A 19397-nucleotide genomic window follows, 5' to 3' on the forward strand; every position below is an offset into this window, starting at 1 on the left:
TGCCTCGCACATCACATTTTCTCCGCGACAGCCAATCAGAGAAGAGATCGGCCCGTGAGATAATGAGACGAGGAGGAACAAACAACGGACGGGTCCATTCTCACTCACGGGGTGCCATCAAGGTGTGGTCAATTTTTTTCAACACTTTTCCATCGTTTCAGTTACCATGGTAACGTAGTAATAGTTTTTACAACACCACAAATACTTATTCCAACTTCATTTAGCAGAATTGGCTGAAAAGATGGAACTTAAAAACAACTGGTTGTGCAAACCCCCCCCTCCGACCTTGGGGTTTAGGGTGATGTAATGTGCCGTGGCGTGATCACTTGTTTTCGATCGATCCGCAAACAATAGGTAACCGGTATTTTCGATGACCAAAAAAATTGGTGAAAACATGTTTTTCTCAACGCCCACGTTTACACAACGCAGCTACACAAGCAATTTTATTGTAATGTACCGTACAAAACCTGCGTTTAATACAGATATACTTCATGCGATCACCTTCTGAAACTACTTCAAACTTTTTTCGCAGGACATAAACTTGACGCTGAAAAGCGCACATGGAGTAAACGTGGTTGTGTATCACGCTCCACACGTCACCTTCGACCAATCAGCGCCAAGTATTCACGTGAACAGCGGGTAACACGCGCTTTTTTTTCGCTGACCTGGTCCGGGGAAACCCTCCTTAGTGACGTATTAAACCGCCAGGTAATAGATTTCACCAGGCCACGCGGCCACTGCGTGATACTATAACAAACAGGCCGTGATTTTAAGTCAACAACGCGGGAAGAAAAGGTTATGAAGTGCGCCGTGAACAAAGTTTACGAAGTCGATTATTGAATGCGCTTACACTTTTGGCGTCGCCGCAAATTTTTTTGTAAGATAAGCATTAAAGGTTGCGTAGCTGCGACGAAAGGAGCGAAGTATCTCAGAATGGTTACGTAGGAAACCTTTATTGCGTTCGTAAAAGTACTGAAATAATTTAGTTCGGTGCAAAAACAACGCGCAAGTTTTATAGAACAGGTTTTACCGGTCGAATCCCGGTGTTGTGCACATGTGTATGTAGGCCACAGTGAATATCCAAGCAGATGTAAGGGCCGGCATTTTCTACGCGTGTTTTTCGTCATTTTGTACGTTTTTCTAGCAACCCACCAAGGGGGAGACAAGGAGAGAAACGAAGACCGCTAGAAAGAAAGCCGTATAAAATGCAGAAGAAACACGCGTAGAACAAGCTTGAAAGTTTAATAGGTCCTTGGTGTTATGTACCACAAACCGTCCGAAAGTTAATAGATAACGTGTTAGACAGCTACAGGACTAGATTCAAACTTCTGCGCTAGATTCAAACACTTCTCCCTAGATAGACGTTCACAGGTTATCCTGAATCGTGAGTTTTATTGAAATGGAACGCATATAATTACAAAGCTTTCCACCACGTTTAATATAGTACTTTCTGTACCTAAAATCACGGAATTCAGATTTGGAACACACGCATGTATGTTATACCTAATGTACACATATACATTGGAAGTGGGGCTGTAAGGAAGGGGGGGGGATACTGTGTACAAAAACTGGAAGGTAGGGGGAAACTTTGGTAGAAACCTTTCTGACAAACTATTTCCAGTTCGGGCCATACTTCGGGCACAAGTCTTTAGTCAGGTTAAATTTGCATGTTTGTCAGTAATCTAAAATTGACGACAAAAAACAGGTACATGTACGTTAAGGTTGCAGCCTCTGTTGTAGCCCTCACCGTGTGCTTTTCTTTCAACTACGTGCCGTTTTCAGCTACAGCTACCGGGTCCCGGTTACCACGTACTTACCCTGACAAGGGTGGTCATGGTAAGTAACTTTGTAGAACCCGGCAGCTATCAGAAAACTTCATGTGGTTAAGTACAAATTAAAATGGTACACATAAATGCGGGTACGGTTCATACATGTATCATAGTTTATAGTGTACCAGAATCGGGAACGATCGGACATAGTTTAGCGTCGCAGCGGGATCTCCAAGCAGATGTATGGCTTCTGCGGCATGTTCTTTCTCCGCGTTGTTTCGCTCATTTCGTACTCCATCGCGTTATTTCGTGCGCCGTAAGGCTTAAGCACCACCGGGCACACATATCAAACGAGCAAAAAATACAAATTTGAAGAAAAACTGACAAAAATTGCAATTTTTGTCTTGTTTTTGCATACTTGCACACATGTAACGTTGGCTACCTTTTTGACCTCACAGAAAACGACGTGAACTCAACAAACGCCACTTTTGAAAATGCTTTTTTTGCCTGATATTGGCCTTTAACGTCATCGATGACGTTTTTTCACAAGCACTGACTTATCTCCAAGCAGATGTCAGGCGTGGTGTTTGCTATGTGAGACTGTGGAGTATTGTACATGTGCACCTTTTCAGAGACCCTTTTTTTCTGACAGCGGCCTAGCCAGACAAGAGGGCCAAGTCAGAAGAAATTTCACTACCCTACTTCTGCTTGGAGAGTAGAACGCTGACTAATTTTGATGACAATAACAACAACCTCTGGTTTAACTTAAGAATAACCACCAAGTCAGTACCCTAAATGACGTGTTCTTTATGTTCCTAGCTAATTCCGATGACATTGGAGCAACTTTTGTTACAAAAACACATCTAGCGGTCAATGACCCGAACAAGTGCGTTCACCCCCAAACCTACTCTCCAAGCAGAGATTCGGCCCCGGCTTGTTATTGACGTCTTTTTGTCAGGCTTTTTAATTTGCCCCGTTTCTTTATGTCGGCCAGCCATAAAGAAAACGGGGCAAAATAGAAAGCCCGACAAAAAGACGTCAAAAACAAGCCGGAACCGAACCTCTGCTTGGAGAGTACCCCAATCCTACATTTATACACGTGCACCTAAATTTGATCACAATAAAATTCGACAGCAACTTCGGATGCACAAATACACCTTCGGGGTTAATGACCTCTATACAGGAGTTCCTTTCAATTATTTTGGTGACGACATCAAACAAAAGGTCAGTGACCTGGTCACGTGACCCTACCATGTTCATTGCCTACTTTTGAAGACAAGGTGAAGGTAGAGCGCCGGCGCATAGCAGCTAACATTTCGTTAGCCGGATTTTAAGCTACTTATTGTTTTCTCGGCCTGGTATTCATTTACTCTCCAAGCAGAGGAGGGGTTCCGGCTGGTTTGTGACGTGTTTTTGTCAGGCTTTCTACTTTGTCATGTTTTTTTTTCTATATAAGTGGGGTTTATAGAGACAAAAAAACATGACAAAGTAGAAAGTCCAACAAAAACGACTAAAAACACGTCAAAAAGCAGCCGGAACCTTCCTCTGCTTAAGCTTGGAGAGTAGTATTCATTCACTCACTCACTCACTCACTCACTCATTCATTCAAAGACTGAAGTAATACTAGCTGAAGGCAGAACTTTGGTGTGTAGCAGCTAACATTTCCTTGGCGGAATTTAAAATCGTTTCCTCTGTCTGGTGTTCATTCATTCACAATGACGGCCCGTCTCAGTGAAAGGACTGACATGCGGCGATGATGTTGATTCATTCACTCACTCACTCAGAGTTGGTGCGAGGTGCTAGCAGCTACAGGTTTCCTCAGCCGTTTTCTCTACATTTTCTTCATTTTCATCTCAGCAGGTATCAGGTATTTCTTCATTCACTTTGCTACCTTGTGTCGATTTTCACTAGCCTCTACCAGGCTCCACAGGTCGCTGGAAAAATAGTAGAAATTCGCCATATAGACAGATAACATGCCAGAGTAGTTAGTCCGCTGAAGGACTTGCAGGTTGCGACCAGTATATTCGCTGTCTATTTGGTCAAGTTCTACTTTTTTCCAGGGACCTGTGGAGCCCGGCAGAGGCTAGATTGTGACTAGACAGTATACAACCGTTTGATTCTAATTGTAAAGTTTGCCAATGTTTTACAGAACAGTTTCAATGTTGCACTGAAAGTCTGCCATGTTGTATAATGAATAAGTATTTCAATGATTCTTTTGTTCATTCCTTTATTCATTCATTCCTTTATTCATTCCTTCATTCATTCCCCCAAAGTAATGTCATAGCTAAAACTTGAATTCCGTTCTTTGAAGCAAGTAAAGAAAACTTATTTGAGATTCCTTTCAAATGTAGGGAACAAACAAAAACAAAAACACAGTGGTTGAGCTGTACTGAGCTTTATTTCTTTAAAACATCATGAAACGTTTTCGTCATCACTGTAAAATTTCAGTCTCTTAACTTTTTGGTTCTCAGTTGTGATTGGCTGTTCTTCACGATACAAGGTAATATGATTGGTTATAACAAGGAGGTTGTAATTTGATACCCTCCTTTGTTGCAAGAATACAGCAAAGACTGTTGCAAGAGTTAAATATTTATAAGATGATTTCCTTGTGACTGATTTTTTTGTAGGCACTACTTATCAACCTATAGCGATAGTGCGGTGTCAAGATTACTTTGTGTCATCTGAAATGGCACATTTAAAAGTATGCAATAAAATTTCAATAGGTTGGTAAACAATAGGATATTATAGTTTTCTAATACACAACCGAGTTCTTATTTCACCTTCTTACTGAAACGTCGGCACTTAAAAAGACTTACTTATTTCTGTACAAGATCACTGTAATACGCAACAAGTGCAGTCTTTATGAAGATTTTCTTTGGGGAGAAAAGACATAAAAAAAGCAAATTTTTTTCTAGTTATTGCTGACAAATAGTCATGTTTAGGAATGTACCCTGTTTTTCCTTAAACATTAATAATGTACAGGGTTAGATAACATTGTATTATGATTAACATAGCCCTTTCAGGGACTAAAAACATATTCAAGCAGATGCGAGGAGGGAGTGTCAGGTTTCTCACTCCCCTGTCATCTTACAAACTGAACTTTAAGTTCCGCTAAAATATCTGCTTGGAGACTTTACAATTCTTGCACATAAAATTACAACTTCAAACCACATTTGGTCTTGTAGCTTCCACATTGTATGTTATTATAGCAATATGCTTATTATATCATGTCCTAATTCATGGCTTTGAGCTATTAGAAGCTTATGCAAGATATCGACAATAACACTTGAGATACAATTATGATTATGTTGTCACATTTGATTTGTTTGAAAAGAATTGCAAAACTGCTTTAAAAAAGCTCCTACCGTCTTGACAAACTAAACTCTAAGATGTCAGCTCCATTCTTAAAGGATACGTAAAGTCTTAACCTTGACTACTTTTGCTTTCTACTTTTACTAATCCATACAACAAGGGTCTTGAAAGAGAAGACCCATGGAGAAATGGACGGATGATATAAAATAACTTCCTGGAGCCATTTTCCTGGAAGTTGTGATGATCGCTACATTTCACTTCACTGGTGGCTACAGATGTGGCAAACCTATAAAGGCTACAATGATTCTTTTTCTACTTTTAGGAATCTCTTTGGGCCACAGTTTAGCTTCTTTGTTTTCAGGCTTAAAAGGGAAAATTCCCAGTGCAACTTCTGGTTGTATTTCAAGAATAATTGACTTAATGAAAGATTAAGTGTGGCTTTAACAGACCTTACAAGAAACTATTTGGTTTGGACTAAGGTTTAGACTGTTGACCACAAACAATATACAAAGGCTAGTGTGACCTTGCTATACGAGAATTTCACTTTTGGTTCCTTTGGTGAAGACTCGTTGTACAAAAAAACCCCAGTCAGCTGAGAACTCTACACCATTTCTGCACCAAGTCAAAGTTCAGATTGAAGACCACAAATGACTTACAAAGGCTTGTGGTCTGGTTTGGCCTTGCTATATGAGAATTTCACTTGTTATGCAAAAACAGTAATCTGAGAACTCTACACCATTTTTGCACCAAGTCTAGGTTATCTTGAAGCCCACTAACAGCTCACAAGGGTCCATGATTCTGTGTGGAATTGAGACTTTTTCTCTTAGACTACTTTTTGAGGATCTCTGTGACAAAGACGTTTTCATCATTTTGTGCAAAAACAGACATCGGAGGACTGCCTTACAGTCGACCAATCAGCAGCCTGGAATGGCTGTTACCAAGACAACAACAACACGACCCACAGTTTGACACATGCTTCACATCTATGTAGACCTGGGCTGGTCCATTTTTCAAGTGCAGGGGGAGGCATTTCTAGAATTTTTTTTTCTTCCCTTGATTAGAAGTCTTGCTAAAAGTGAGATTAATTTGTGATATCTTCTGACTTGCCCTCCCCCACCTTAAGCACTCCATGTGAGATTTGGATGAATATGTTGGAAGTCAATTTTCTGGACATGACATTTTCTTTACATCGCTGAATCAGCCTGTCAAAAGTTTGAATTATTGAGAATGTGTAAAATAAAGACAGTTGTGATATTTTTACATCAAATTGGCTGTGTGTTTGAAAACACCGGAAATCTGAAATAATGATGCAAATGATTTCGAAAGTGCTTTTAAACATCTATAAGATGAAGATTCCCAGTTTCGTCCTCCAAATCTAGGCTCTGTTGCAGACTCCTTTCAGCTGTTTATTTTTTCCAGTTTCAGTTTTATTATTACACTTTTTTCTTATTCTCAGAAAGCAATAAAAAAGGGATGTAACATAACTGCAACTTGAGAAAGAAAACAGCCGGAAGGAGTCTGCAATGGAGGCAACTCCAAATCGTACATGGAGCACCTGAGGAAATGGCCCAGCCCACAGACGCTCTCCTTTCTCAGTCCGACTCTGCGTTTGCACACACCCACTGTCATAGCTCGAACTCCGTCTCCGCCGCGTACTCCGTCCCGTAGAGCCCACGGCACAGCAGCGAGAACTCCTTCACGACCTCCTTCATCTTACGCTTGTTCACTCGCTCCCTGGAGAGGAACAAACACACGTCTTTAAGGAATTTGTTCATGATCTTTAAGACTTCTTCTTGCGGATACATGCGGATATATATCTGAATTATCAAACTGCCAAATCACAATGCCGTAAGACTTCTTAAGTTCTTCACGACCTCCTTCATCTTACGCTTGTTCACGCGCTCCCTGAGGAGGAAGAAACATGACGTCTTTAAGGAATTTGTTCATGATCTTAAGACCACAATGTTGTAAGACTTCTTAAGTTACGTTCTTCACTACCTCCTTTTATTTTACGCTTGTTCACGCGCTCCCTGGGGAGGAAGAAATATGTCTTTAAGGAACTTGTTCATGATCTTTAAGACCTGTCAAACCACTATGTTGTAAGACTTCTTAAGTTAGTAAACTGCTAATAAGTAAAAACTCCTTCACGACCTCCTTCATCTTGCGCTTGTTCACGCGCTCCCTGAAGAGGAAGAAACATGACGCCTTTAAGGATTCACAATGCTGTAAGACTTCTCATAAAATGTATGCTGCTCAAGGGAGAATTCCTTCACAACCTCCTTCATCTTAAGTTTGTTCACACGCTCCCTGGAGAGGAAGAAACACACGTCTTTAAGGATTTACAATGCTGTAAGACTTCTCATAAAATGTATGCTGCTCAAGGGAGAATTCCTTCACAACCTCCTTCATCTTAAGTTTGTTAACTCACTCCCTGGGGAGGAAAAACACATGTCTTCAAGACTTCTTGAGTTAGTAAACTGAACAGAGCAATCCTTCACAACCTCCTTTATCTTATGCTTCTTCCCTTGCTCCCTGGGAGGAAGAATATGATGTCTTTGAGGAATTCTTTCTCATACAATGTGCATTTAATCTAACAGTTTCCATTTTCTGGTTTATCTAACTTATCACTGCTACAGGCCTAGGACCAAGGGTGAGCTGCTACATGTAGTTTGGAAGCCAAGACAAAGTTATACATGTTCACCGGCCAGTCAGCCCCTTCATGAACAATAGTCAAGGATGTCCCGGGCTTAAAAAAACCCATCTCAGTTGGAAGAGAGGACATGGAGAGAACGAGTAGATTTAGGCTTGTGCGAAAGGATGATGATGTTATATCACTTCACCTCAGACTGCATAGTATGCCTCTAACACATGTCATGAGCTAAGTTTAAACACACTTTGAATTTTACTCCCTATTTTGCGCTTGAAATTCAGAATTCCAATCTGTGCCCAGAAACTACACCTGTGCGCATAGCCAGGTGGAAAAATCCCCATGTGCTGTGTGATAAAGTGGACCACAAGTTATTTCTTACCCTGCAAATGTTATAATAACTCATTTATTACATGTACTTCACTTCAAACTGTCTCCATTTGACAACACAATAAGGAATCAGATCAAAGTTTAAAATAACATGTTTATTTCAGAGTTAAATTTCAACCCCAGGCCTTCCTAGTTATGGACTGACTTCAATAATACCACTTGTGACCTGAAAGTGCCCACCTGTTCATATAACCAGGTGAGAAGGTCCCCACCTGTGTGCTTTACCCAACAGGTGGTAATATTACATAATGTCCTCCGGAATAACAGGTATGATTTCTTTGCTTGAAGACTATATTGTCAAGACATCTTAAAATGTCTTAGCCTCATTAACATATCTATTCAGTCTTTTGGTATAAAACCCGGTTTTCCAGTCTTTTCCTTAGTCACTGATGAAAGATAGCGGATGCTGTCTGGGACGTCTGACTGTTTCAAAATTTTATCCAATTTCTTGAGAAGCTATTTTTGGCGTATGATGTATAACTTTTCCAACACAAGCATGTCATCACCTTGTCCTTTTTTTCCCAAAATCATTCTTTATTGGTTTAATAAACAAAAAACAATACACAAGACATGCATGGCACGGAAATAAGGTAGTTTACACACATGGATGACAACAAAACAAACGTCCTTTTATTCGAATGTGTTTCATTTGTATTTTCCGAGAACCATAGTAGAATGGAACTCATTGTCATCAAGTACTGTAGGAGCATCTTCGCTAAGTAGCTTTAAAGAACGGTTACAGTCAGATATGCAAAGACTAGGTGTAACAATCCGTTCGGTGTAATATGACCAGCTGCTGCCGCGCCGCGTGCCTGCGAAGCTGGTGTGTTACGCCTAATGGCGGTTGTACCGGCTATATAGATACAGATACTGATGTGTTTTATCAAGTAGAAATGTTGATGTGCGATTGTTGAACACTAAAATTAATCCATCCATCTGTTCATTTGTTGGTTGGTTCTGTACCTGCAGATGCACCTGTGTGCGTTACCCAACAGGTGTGTTGGTTAGTTCTCTACCTATGTACCTTATACCTGTGTGCATTACCCAACAGGTGTTGTATCACTCCTGAGTCTCCCACAGGATAAGAACCAGCCAAACTGTTTGCCCTCTAGGTTTGGTGAGTAAACTCTGAGGTTTACCAACCAATAATGCTGCAGCCATTAATAGCTGTTCACTAATAGCTGTTCCATGTACATTTGTATACTCCAGACTGTGGTATAATTCACCACAAGGTAACCACATGAGATGGATACATGCATAAAAGCTGCCTAGTACATTTTTCTGTTGGCATGATGGTGGTTCTGGTTAAAGATGCTTTTCTTACAGTTTTGAGTGTTCAACTGATATAAGGACAACAATTTTCACCCAGGCAATTAAGTCTCCTTGGCTAAGAATAAGGTAGAATAAGGTGGTCTACACAATACATAAAGTGCCATTCAGAAAATGCACACTATGTCACTGTGTTATGTTTTATTTCTTCCTTCACAGAATGAAAGACAAAGAGTTTATGGCAGCCTGGGTTCAAGTTTTCCACCTTACTTTAGTTGACAAAATTGACTGAATATGAAATAAAAGGACACTAATACGGTAAGTTGAACACTAATCTAGTGCCTCCTAATTTGAATGCATTTTTTCAAAGTAATTAGCACCAAAGTTCACACCCCCCCCCCCACCCCCCCACTGAACAGGTTCCTTGTTTAAAGACTGGCACCTGTATAATGGTGTATAGACACAAACCATCAATGGTAATGGCAGTGGTGATTTCTACAGTCTGCTCCATGTATAACGTAATGGTGTGCACATACATGCAAAAATGTCCGCCTTGATAGCATTGTCAACACTGTCTGGGTCGGCAATATATAACATCTGCCCATGTTGGCTGGAACAGTTGCCATGGCAACCAGGCTGGAGGAGGCACACAAGCTGTCTTATTTCCCTTTCAACAAAAACTTGATTCATCCCTAACTGTTGTATTCTTTATTACCTCAGCATAAGAGAGTGACGTAAAGTCTTTGGGGTGTCTGTCACTGGCGGGATTGGAACCCGCACCCATCCCAATCTGCACGACTTGGAAATATAACGCGCTAACCACTAGGCTAAAAGGTCTGGACCAGTTAGTCTGGTCAGTTAGTGGAGGTTGATCCCCACTGTTACATTTAGTACTGTTAAGTGTGCTACAGAAAAGTGACTTAACTGACACTCTGAGTCTGCTACAGGGATTGTATCAATTTTCAAACTCCAACTTTATTGTTAAACCAACCTTGTTGTTCTTATCGGGACTGAATTGTAATTACAGTATCATTGCTTTGTAAACCACTGTGACAAATTAAAATATAAATAGCATAAAAACGACATAACATTGTGCAAGATGATTTGAGGACTAGGACAATGCACTGCTATGCAAGACTAGAAAATGTGGAATGACGTTATAACTTTGTCCCAAACTGGTATGTCGACGTACAATGTATATAATTGTAAAGTAGTTAAAAGTTCTTGCCTCACTCTTTGAACTGTACGTCTGCTGTTTTTTAGTTTGTGACTTATAATGTGTTACCCTGTCAGAATAAAGTACTGACACAGCCATAACTCTTTGAGTTAAGACCTGAGTTATTTCTTTCATTGTTCCTTTCTTGCATTGTCTCGGGAGGCTTATCAAGTCTCTGGTGAAGAATGTACTAATCAAAGTTTAAGCAGAGTAAATTTGCCGCCAATCAAGCGTGGCACTAAGAATTCAACTCTATCAACCTTAATGTCAGTTACATCATATCTTGGGGCCTAAGTTTGATCTCCAGCTTGGACATGTTGTAAGGGGTTGCATTCGTCATTTTGGATGGTGACGTAAAGCCGGCGGCCCCGTGTATGAGGGAGCTTCGGGCATTAGCCTCAAGCGTTAAACCTATGTATGCACGTAAAAGAACCCAACACACTTATTGAGAAGAGTAGGGGTGACCCGGTGTGCTTGGCCAAAAACGCGAGCCGTGGCGAGGCCGCATTGCACTACCACTACCGGTAGCTACTTGAAAAAGCATCATGCTTCACCTCAATTGAGGATGACTGCTTTACCTTTACCTTTTTACATCATACTATTAAGGTCACTCAGTCCTTAAAAGGAAGTAAGACTTGAATGTAGAAGTCCTGACTCATTCTTGATTGTTGTCGCGCAGACAGAAGTACATGTAGGCCAGAATTTGATAATCCCCTTTTATTTGACGCAGAATCAGAATTGTTAATTAATTCTATGGCTACTTCATCACTAAAAGCATTGCACCGTTGTCAAATGTCTGAGTGTACAGTTCGGATTAAAAACGTAACTCAAATCATTCCTTCATCAACAGCAATTCAAACAGACTGATGGCTCCAACTGTGTCATCGCCATGGTAACCACAGACCCAAAGTAGCAGTTCTGGGGGCGTAGCAGACAGGCCAATTAAGATTATGTGCCCTGCTATCTTGAGGAAATATTTGCTTATTTTCAAGAAGAAGTAGGTGTGCTTTCTTGATCTAAATCACTTGTTTTTTGTAGTTGTGTTGCTCTGTACTATACATGTATGTGACCATATCAAAGTCTAGAAAAAGGCTCAAGATGTTATAGAAAATTCAATAAATCGTAGTCGATTGGGACAGTCCTTATGCTGGTCCCTTGCGCATGCATATTTAAGGAGAGCCACACCTCGAGCATGTTAAGGAACCTGCAACACTAATAACAAAAATCACAGGGTCCTTCCCAGTGTGAGTAGATTAGTCCAGTCTTATACATATATAAAGTTTTACGCAGTTTGTACTTATAGTACAAATCTGGTGTGGTACACTTAAAGGCAGTTTGCTGGTTATGCACAACATTAAAACGACAAATCAGACTCTGCAAATACCAGCTGGCTGCAGTTTACAACAAGTTTGTCCTTGATGATGTTACTGTAACTGCAACATTAACTGTAACAGTTACACGTTTGTCTGCAAGTAAACTGTATACGTGCAGAAAAGCAGTTTGATGTCAGTCTCAGCTAAAGCCAGGAGGCGGTCTCTCATGGTCCTTAATTACTAGTAACCTAAATAGTTCGTTAAAATCATTTGCAGCCCCAAATTACCAAATCTGTGCACTGATAGCCTAATTCTACACTGGGTAACCTTACCTCAAACATTGGTTAATGTTTCTTCTGCTAAAACAAACCATTACCGACATCGTACGATACGAGAGGGCATCCGGTTATCGTCCTGCTGTGCAGTTGTTAATAATAGATGTAAAAAGAAGTCTTGGTGTTTTTTTTTTAGAATTTTCCAGTGTCCTATTTAATATTAAGATTATGAAATATAAAGCTGTACTACTTAAAATCATTATCTTGTTTAACTTGTGTCAAACAAGCTCTTAGGCCACAACAATGAAACCAAGCATCTACTCTGACATCTGTGGTGGTTATTTTGGTAATTTCAATTCTACGGAACATTTGAAGTTTTGCGTAAAATTGATTTGTATTGTTATGATAGCATTACTTTTTAAACTTTTGGCGTAAGTAAAGCGTACTTCAGCCACAGGGCTGCAAAGGTTTACATGTCAAACCATTAATTCAAGAATCAAACAAATTTTCTCACCGAAGAATCTCTCAATTAAATTAGATTATGGGTGTTTCTCACTAATGTCCACTGCCTTCTATATACCAATTTTCCAAAGTATCTTGTTCATTATAACTGTAAGCTAACCTTTGTGAGTTTCTGTCCGAGCAACAGGTGTTTCTACCTTATACCACCTGTTGTTTTCACTCAGGTGAGAAGCTGGACAGGTGTGTTCTTGGCGCAGACAGGTGGTTTAGACACTTAATAACTCATCAGATCAACACTCTATAAACTCTATACTCTGAATAGTACTTCTGAGGGTATATAGAATTTGAGGTGTGGGGTGGAAAGGGAAAATTAGTTGTCATCCATTGTCTGGAAGTTCCTTTTCTGATTTACGCCAAATTTTGGTTGATTTTGACTAATTCATTTTGCTTAATACATATATACGAATACTCAATAAACATTCTACTTGATACTGTAACAGTACTTCTGAGGACATACAGAATTTGGAAATTTGAGATGGGAGAATGAAAAGACAACTTAGCTATCATTCACTTACTGGATATCCTTTTAGATTTTTTCTATAACTTTGTTGATTTCAACAACTTTATTTTGCTTGAGGGAACTGCAGTGGGCAACATCATTTTTTTTCAACTTTCTTTCTTTTAGCATTGGAGTTGGCCTTATATCATTCAGTAGTTACTAATGATAAAATCTTATGGAATGGACATTGTCTTCGCTGGTTCTTTGACAACATAAGAATCACATTTAAAGATACTTTAGGGTAACATGCTACACTGACAGTTTTCTCTCTCTTTGAGTATTTTATTTTCCATTCTTCAATGCAGCAAATAAGGGCCATAAAACCCCCTAAGAACAATTATTGCGGTCATCAACCTCCGGAGCGTTTTCTGCGAGAGATGGTCGCTTTGTCACGTACGCCAAACGCATTGAGGTTTTCCAACCACGTAAACATTTCAATGCACCAAACGAGGGCCATAAAAACCCCAAGGACAATTATTGCGGCCATCAACCTCCAGGAGCGTTTTCTGCGAGAGATGGTCGCTTTGTCACGTACGCCAAACCCATTGAGGTTTTTCAACCACGTAAACATTTCAATGCACCTAACAAGGGCCATAAAAACCCCAAGAACAATTATTGCGGTCATCAACCTCCAGGAGCGTTTTAGGTGAGAGATGGTCGCTTTGTCACGAACGCCAAACGCATTGAGGTTTTCCAACCACGTAAACATCTTTCTCGACGCCTACAACACAATAGAAGGGTCAGCAAGTCCCGTGGCCCTGTGTTTGAGTGTCACTAATGGTTTACACAGCAAAGACCACTACGCAAACTGAGCAGGCTATCAGAAACATTCATCTCCATTTAATCAGATATCATTTTGACATTTGAAATTTACACTGTCTAGGATTTTGCTACTAGTAATGATGACTTCGCTTTTTACACACTGTAATGGCCACACATTGACATTTTGAAAAAGCGACCTGGAAACTAGATCAATTGTATTATTTGATAAAAGTTTTTAAAAAGTAGGCTGTTCTACTTGAAGCAACTTCAGTCTGATGGTACCCTTTGTCTCTTAAAGAAGTGTAGTTCAGATTTCTTTTAATACCTTACCAAGAAAGTTTTGCTCTTCTTGATTTAAAAAACAATATCCCCCTAGCTCTAAGCAACTAAATACAAGTAGCAAGAAGTGTATATGTCACAGTTCTAAGTACTATAAACGTGCCATGGCCAGAATTTGCTGCAAGAATTTCGACAACTACAGGAAGTTCTAACTTACAATATGTGGATAATTTTTGTATCATGATATAATTTTTCTTTTAGCTATCAAAGGAAGCTTGCTCAATGTTGCAACCATGTTCAGTACAGAGTGCATAGAAGGTCACACAGCCCTTGAACTACGAACACTGAACAGGTGTTCCAAGCATTGTACGGCTAGCACACGTGTTCAGAGCATGGTACGGCTAACATACGTGTTCCGAGCATGGCACGGCTAACACATGTGTTTGTAGCGTGGTCAAAAATGACTTACATTATCATGATGTAAAAATTCATCGGGATAATGATGGGCTAACCACTTTTAACTTGCATCATCTAATAATACTGTAATTCTTGTTTCTTTCACTGTAACTTTATGTTCACTGTTTTCACAGTCACCTCTGTACCATGCACTTATCATAACCGTGAAAAAACCTGTTGTGATTATTTATGATTCCTTCACACATCCGTTCCGTAGAGTTAAAGTTCAGTGAAAATGTCCATTTTCCTTAGACCGTGAAATTTTGCTACCGTGAAGATAAAGTGGATTACAATATTCAATCATAATAAGACAGTCACAAAGAGACCAGGTGAAATAAGAAGAAGATATCATCCTATGGGGCCACGCTTATTCAATTTCTTGGTTTCTCAGAGTTTTGCAGGGAAAAGTAGGGCCCACTATATATCTCCCCAAAATCAGAATTTCGAATGAATGAATGTTGGAAAAGGCTAACCAGTAAAATTCTCGTCTGCTTGGATCAGATCTAACATAGCAGAGTCAATCTAGCTTTGCAGCAAGTTGTTGAAATGGCTAGAATTTTGTCCAACAACAGAGCAGCAAAATGCTGTAAACTCCAAGCAGATGAAACAGGGCTATTTCGTTGGTCTTTTGCAGTCTTTTTCATTCATATTTTTTCAGCATCTCTCTCTAGTAGCGCAGCCTTACTTCAGCAGGGGCTATCTTCCTACTAGAAGCCAGCAAAAATGTTTAAAAGGTGTTAATTACTAGTAAGAATGGCATACTAAATGTAGAACACCGGGACTGAGCCTAACATCTGTTTGGAGATTTGGAAAATACGTCCGTCAGAATTGACCATGGTAAAATCCTAATTCACAACAGCCCTACAGCATCGACTATGGCTAAACAGCCCCATACGAGAATGGCAGTCTCTGCCACAAAAATCACATCTGTGAGCTGACTCAGTTCTTAGGAAAATAGTCATTATAATAAAACTAAAGCCTGGTAAAAGTGCGTGGTCACTTTGTTTCGCCCTTGGACTGTGGAAAGCTTACACGTGTGTCCAGCGTGGTAACGTCCGTATGATATTTACACGCGTGTCATCAACATGGCCGCAAAATGATTGCAGCGTGGAAGTTTCCACTTTGTTACGTCGTACACAGCATTTGCTTATCAAGATGGTAAATAACCAAACGAACAACCCAACGTTCCGAGTCGATAAATCTGGGTGATAGGACAACTTCTTCTCTTAACCAATCAGAACTCGACACAAGGATCGTGGACATACGTGTGAAAGATGTCGTAGGTTTAGACCTTACACAACTTACAGCGTGCAAAGTCACAGTTACATCACCCTGGTTTATGTAACGCGATCACTTTGACTTTGGAACGTCAACGTCCAGCCTTCAAGGGTGACATGTTGGAAGCCCGATTTTTTTCACCTTTTATTTTTCAGGAAAAAATCTATAACCTGTCTTTAGTGACCACTCTATAAATGTACCTGTGCCAAGTGATGGCCCAGTATGAGTTGCAAATATCTGTTTGATCACCTCGTATTGGGGACATCACACGTCACTGATCATATACAGCTGAAATCATGTGAGATACTCGTGATATATAGTTGACAAATAGAAGGAACAAAAATTGATTATAAGTTAAACTTAAATGTGGTCATCATATACAACTTCTATTATTACTCATCTCTTTTAAATCATACTAGTAACCAAATCGGTTGATGGCTTTTTCAGGTTCATAACCTTAAACAAGTTAATAAAAGATTAAAGTCATTTTTGCATGATGTTCAACTTAAGTTTTCCTACCTGCAAACTTTCTCAAATTCAGATCATGAGGCTAAGGTTACTACAAAATGTAGCTCAGAACAATTCTCCTTATTTGGGCACAACCAATCTAATTGCTTGGTCCTCGAACATTTAAAAGTAACATTGAAGCAAGCAGTTGAGATAAAAGCAGAGGGCTGGGAAGAAAACTTGAATTTGACTACTAATATTCCCTCTCTGTGTGTACAAAGGTACAGACTTAAATCCCCGAAGATTATGTTTTCATTTTGTAATTCATAATTTTATTTCATATAAGAACCAGCAAATTAACCTTTAACCTGCTACGGTAGCCGATTGACACCAAATTTTTACTGGTCATGGGCTTAGGCAGCAGGGAGAAGGTTAAATCAGTGTGGCCTTAGGGAGAGCTTAGACTAAGCTTACAACTTAACCAGCCAAGTTTCAGCAAAGCCTGAAAGAAACAGACCTGCAAAGTCCTGTAAAGGTCAATGACATTTACACCAAGGTTAGAGACGACTCAGCACAATTTTTCACGCTAGAATCCTGTTTTCAACATGTTGGTCAAATCTGGACGCCCTTGGAACATGTTCGGTCACCCTCGGGCAATGACACTGGCCTCCAACCAGCAGAAAGCTGACTTGGCCGGTTCAAAAGTTTGCGAGGTAAATTCCTCCATCACTTATTGATTACTTTTGCAAACATAGGTGTTTGCAGCAAGGTGACTTCTGGGTTACCAAAGTTCATCATGACCTACCTGGGTTGAGGTCGGTCAAAGGGTCAAAAAGAATGTTCAAGGTCAGAGTGCAATTAGAGGTCGCAGGGTGATCATGCAGGGGGCGCATGATCAGGGCATGTTCTGTACCTTGCATTGGCGGCTGGCATGCACACTTGACTTTTATGTACCATAAGCTGTCAACTTGTAACAACCACAGTGTAGTTTTGGGAGAATGCCAGCGGCAATTCAAAATGGGAGGCAATAGTCTTTAAGTTTGGTCCCCCAGTCTTGTTATAAGTACATGATATTATAAATGTACATGTAGGTACAGAGCAATTCTATTCACTGTGTAAAAACCCAAAGGGGCGGGTACGCCGCTCCCGGGATTAGAACCCGCGCCAATCCCGATCCGCACGGCTTGGGAATTCAACGCGCTAACCACTAGGCTAAAAGGTCCGGACCAGTTAGACTGGTCAGTTAGTGGAGGTCGATCCCCACTGTTACAACTGTGACAACAAACACACAAACAGTGACACTGATCAAGGGATTTTTATACTTCTATACAAGGTCTTCCTAAAGACAATACCTAACTCAGGGCTCGAAATAGTGGGTGCATGTGCACCTGTGTGCACCCAAAATTGGGGCTGTGCAAATAATTTTTGACTGTAGGTGCACCAATGCCCTGTGACTTATCTGAGCATGTTCCCTAAGACAACACCCGACTTACTTCTGTCAGGGTACAAGACAATTTGTGAAGAATAAATTGAGCAGTCTTTCTTCAGGCCTCTACTTACTTGAGTACATTCCTTGCAAACTGCTCCTTCTGCTGAGCGTTGACGAGCTGCGAGGGGAAGCCCTCGACCTTCATGACCTCGCCCATCCAGGTGCATGTCTGCTGGAAGCAGTGCTTGTTCAGCGCCATCAAGACGTCCGCCATGTTGTCTGTCACTGACCGCGGCGCGTCTCCGCCGATCGCCTTCAGGATAACCTACATGCACAGACACAGCACTTTACATACATACATGGTCATACTCTTAGCGAGTTGAAGCGCATACAAAGTTCTGCTTCCAGCACTTTAGATTTGCCAAAAATAGTTAGTGAAGAAACTGGATAAAATTTGAAACAGTCAAACGTTTCAGACAGCATCCGCTGTCTTTAATCAGTGACTATAAGGACTGGAAAACCAGGTTTTATACCAAAGCTCTGAATAGATATGTCCTTTCCTCACTGACAAAAGATATAGCAGATGCTGTCCAAAACGTTGAGGCTTATGCCCGAAGCTCCCTCTTATACACGGGACCACCGGCTTAACATCACCATCCGAAATGACAAATGCAATCCCTTGCAACATGTCCGAGCTGAGCTGACCCTAGGATCAAACTCAGGCCCCAGGATCCACAGAAGTTGATCCGGATGGCGAAGCAGCAGGGTTGCGTTACCGCTTGTGCCACGGGGACATGTCTTTATCTCAATATGATTAAAGATTTAAGTATGTATAACTACCTCCAGCAGCATGCGTCCGTGCTGGGTGACGAATATGATATGATATGATGTAATATAATATGATAATTATGATGTAATATGATATGATATGGAATGATATAACTACCTCCAGCAGCATGCGGCCGTGCTGGGTGACGAATATGATATGATATGATGTAATATAATATGATAATTATGATGTAATATGATATGATATGATATGGAATGATATAACTACCTCCAGCAGCATGCGGCCGTGCTGGGTGACGAATATGATATGATATGATGTAATATAATATGATAATTATGATGTAATATGATATGATATGATATGGAATGATATAACTACCTCCAGCAGCATGCGGCCGTGCTGGGTGATGAATATGATATGATATGATGTAATATAATATGATAATTATGATGTAATATGATAATATGATATGATATGATATGGAATGATATAACTACCTCCAGCAGCATGCGGCCGTGCTGGGTGACGACCTGTAACACCAGCGGGTTGGAGGCGCTCTGGCCGATCAGCTCGGTGAAGAAGACGCATGTTGCCTTGACAACATGGTTCTCTGGGAAGGATAACGCAATCAAACCTGCAGGAAATACAAACATTTTAAACATCACCAGCTGGCAACAATCAATACAGAAAGTTGACCGTACATCCTTTTTCTGGGTTTACAAATATTTATGTCAATGTGAGACT

The 19397-nt window shown here is 40.4% G+C and overlaps 1 protein-coding gene across 1 annotated transcript in view; it reads right to left on the minus strand.

The window, feature by feature from the left end:
- Positions 1 to 4148: 4148 nt before the first annotated feature.
- The window catches only part of LOC136445036 (importin-13-like), a 52217-nt gene continuing 36968 nt past the window's right edge, over positions 4149 to 19397 (minus strand). Inside the window, exons 35-37 of the mRNA XM_066442883.1 lie at positions 19151 to 19287; positions 17995 to 18188; positions 4149 to 6986 (exon numbers count right to left, since the gene is read on the minus strand). Coding sequence (XP_066298980.1) covers positions 6920 to 6986; positions 17995 to 18188; positions 19151 to 19287 — 398 coding nt within the window. The 3' untranslated portion in view covers positions 4149 to 6919. The remainder of the gene's footprint in view (positions 6987 to 17994; positions 18189 to 19150; positions 19288 to 19397) is intronic.

The sequence above is a fragment of the Branchiostoma lanceolatum genome, chromosome 11, assembly GCF_035083965.1.
Source record: "Branchiostoma lanceolatum isolate klBraLanc5 chromosome 11, klBraLanc5.hap2, whole genome shotgun sequence".
Lineage (NCBI taxonomy): Eukaryota > Metazoa > Chordata > Leptocardii > Amphioxiformes > Branchiostomatidae > Branchiostoma > Branchiostoma lanceolatum.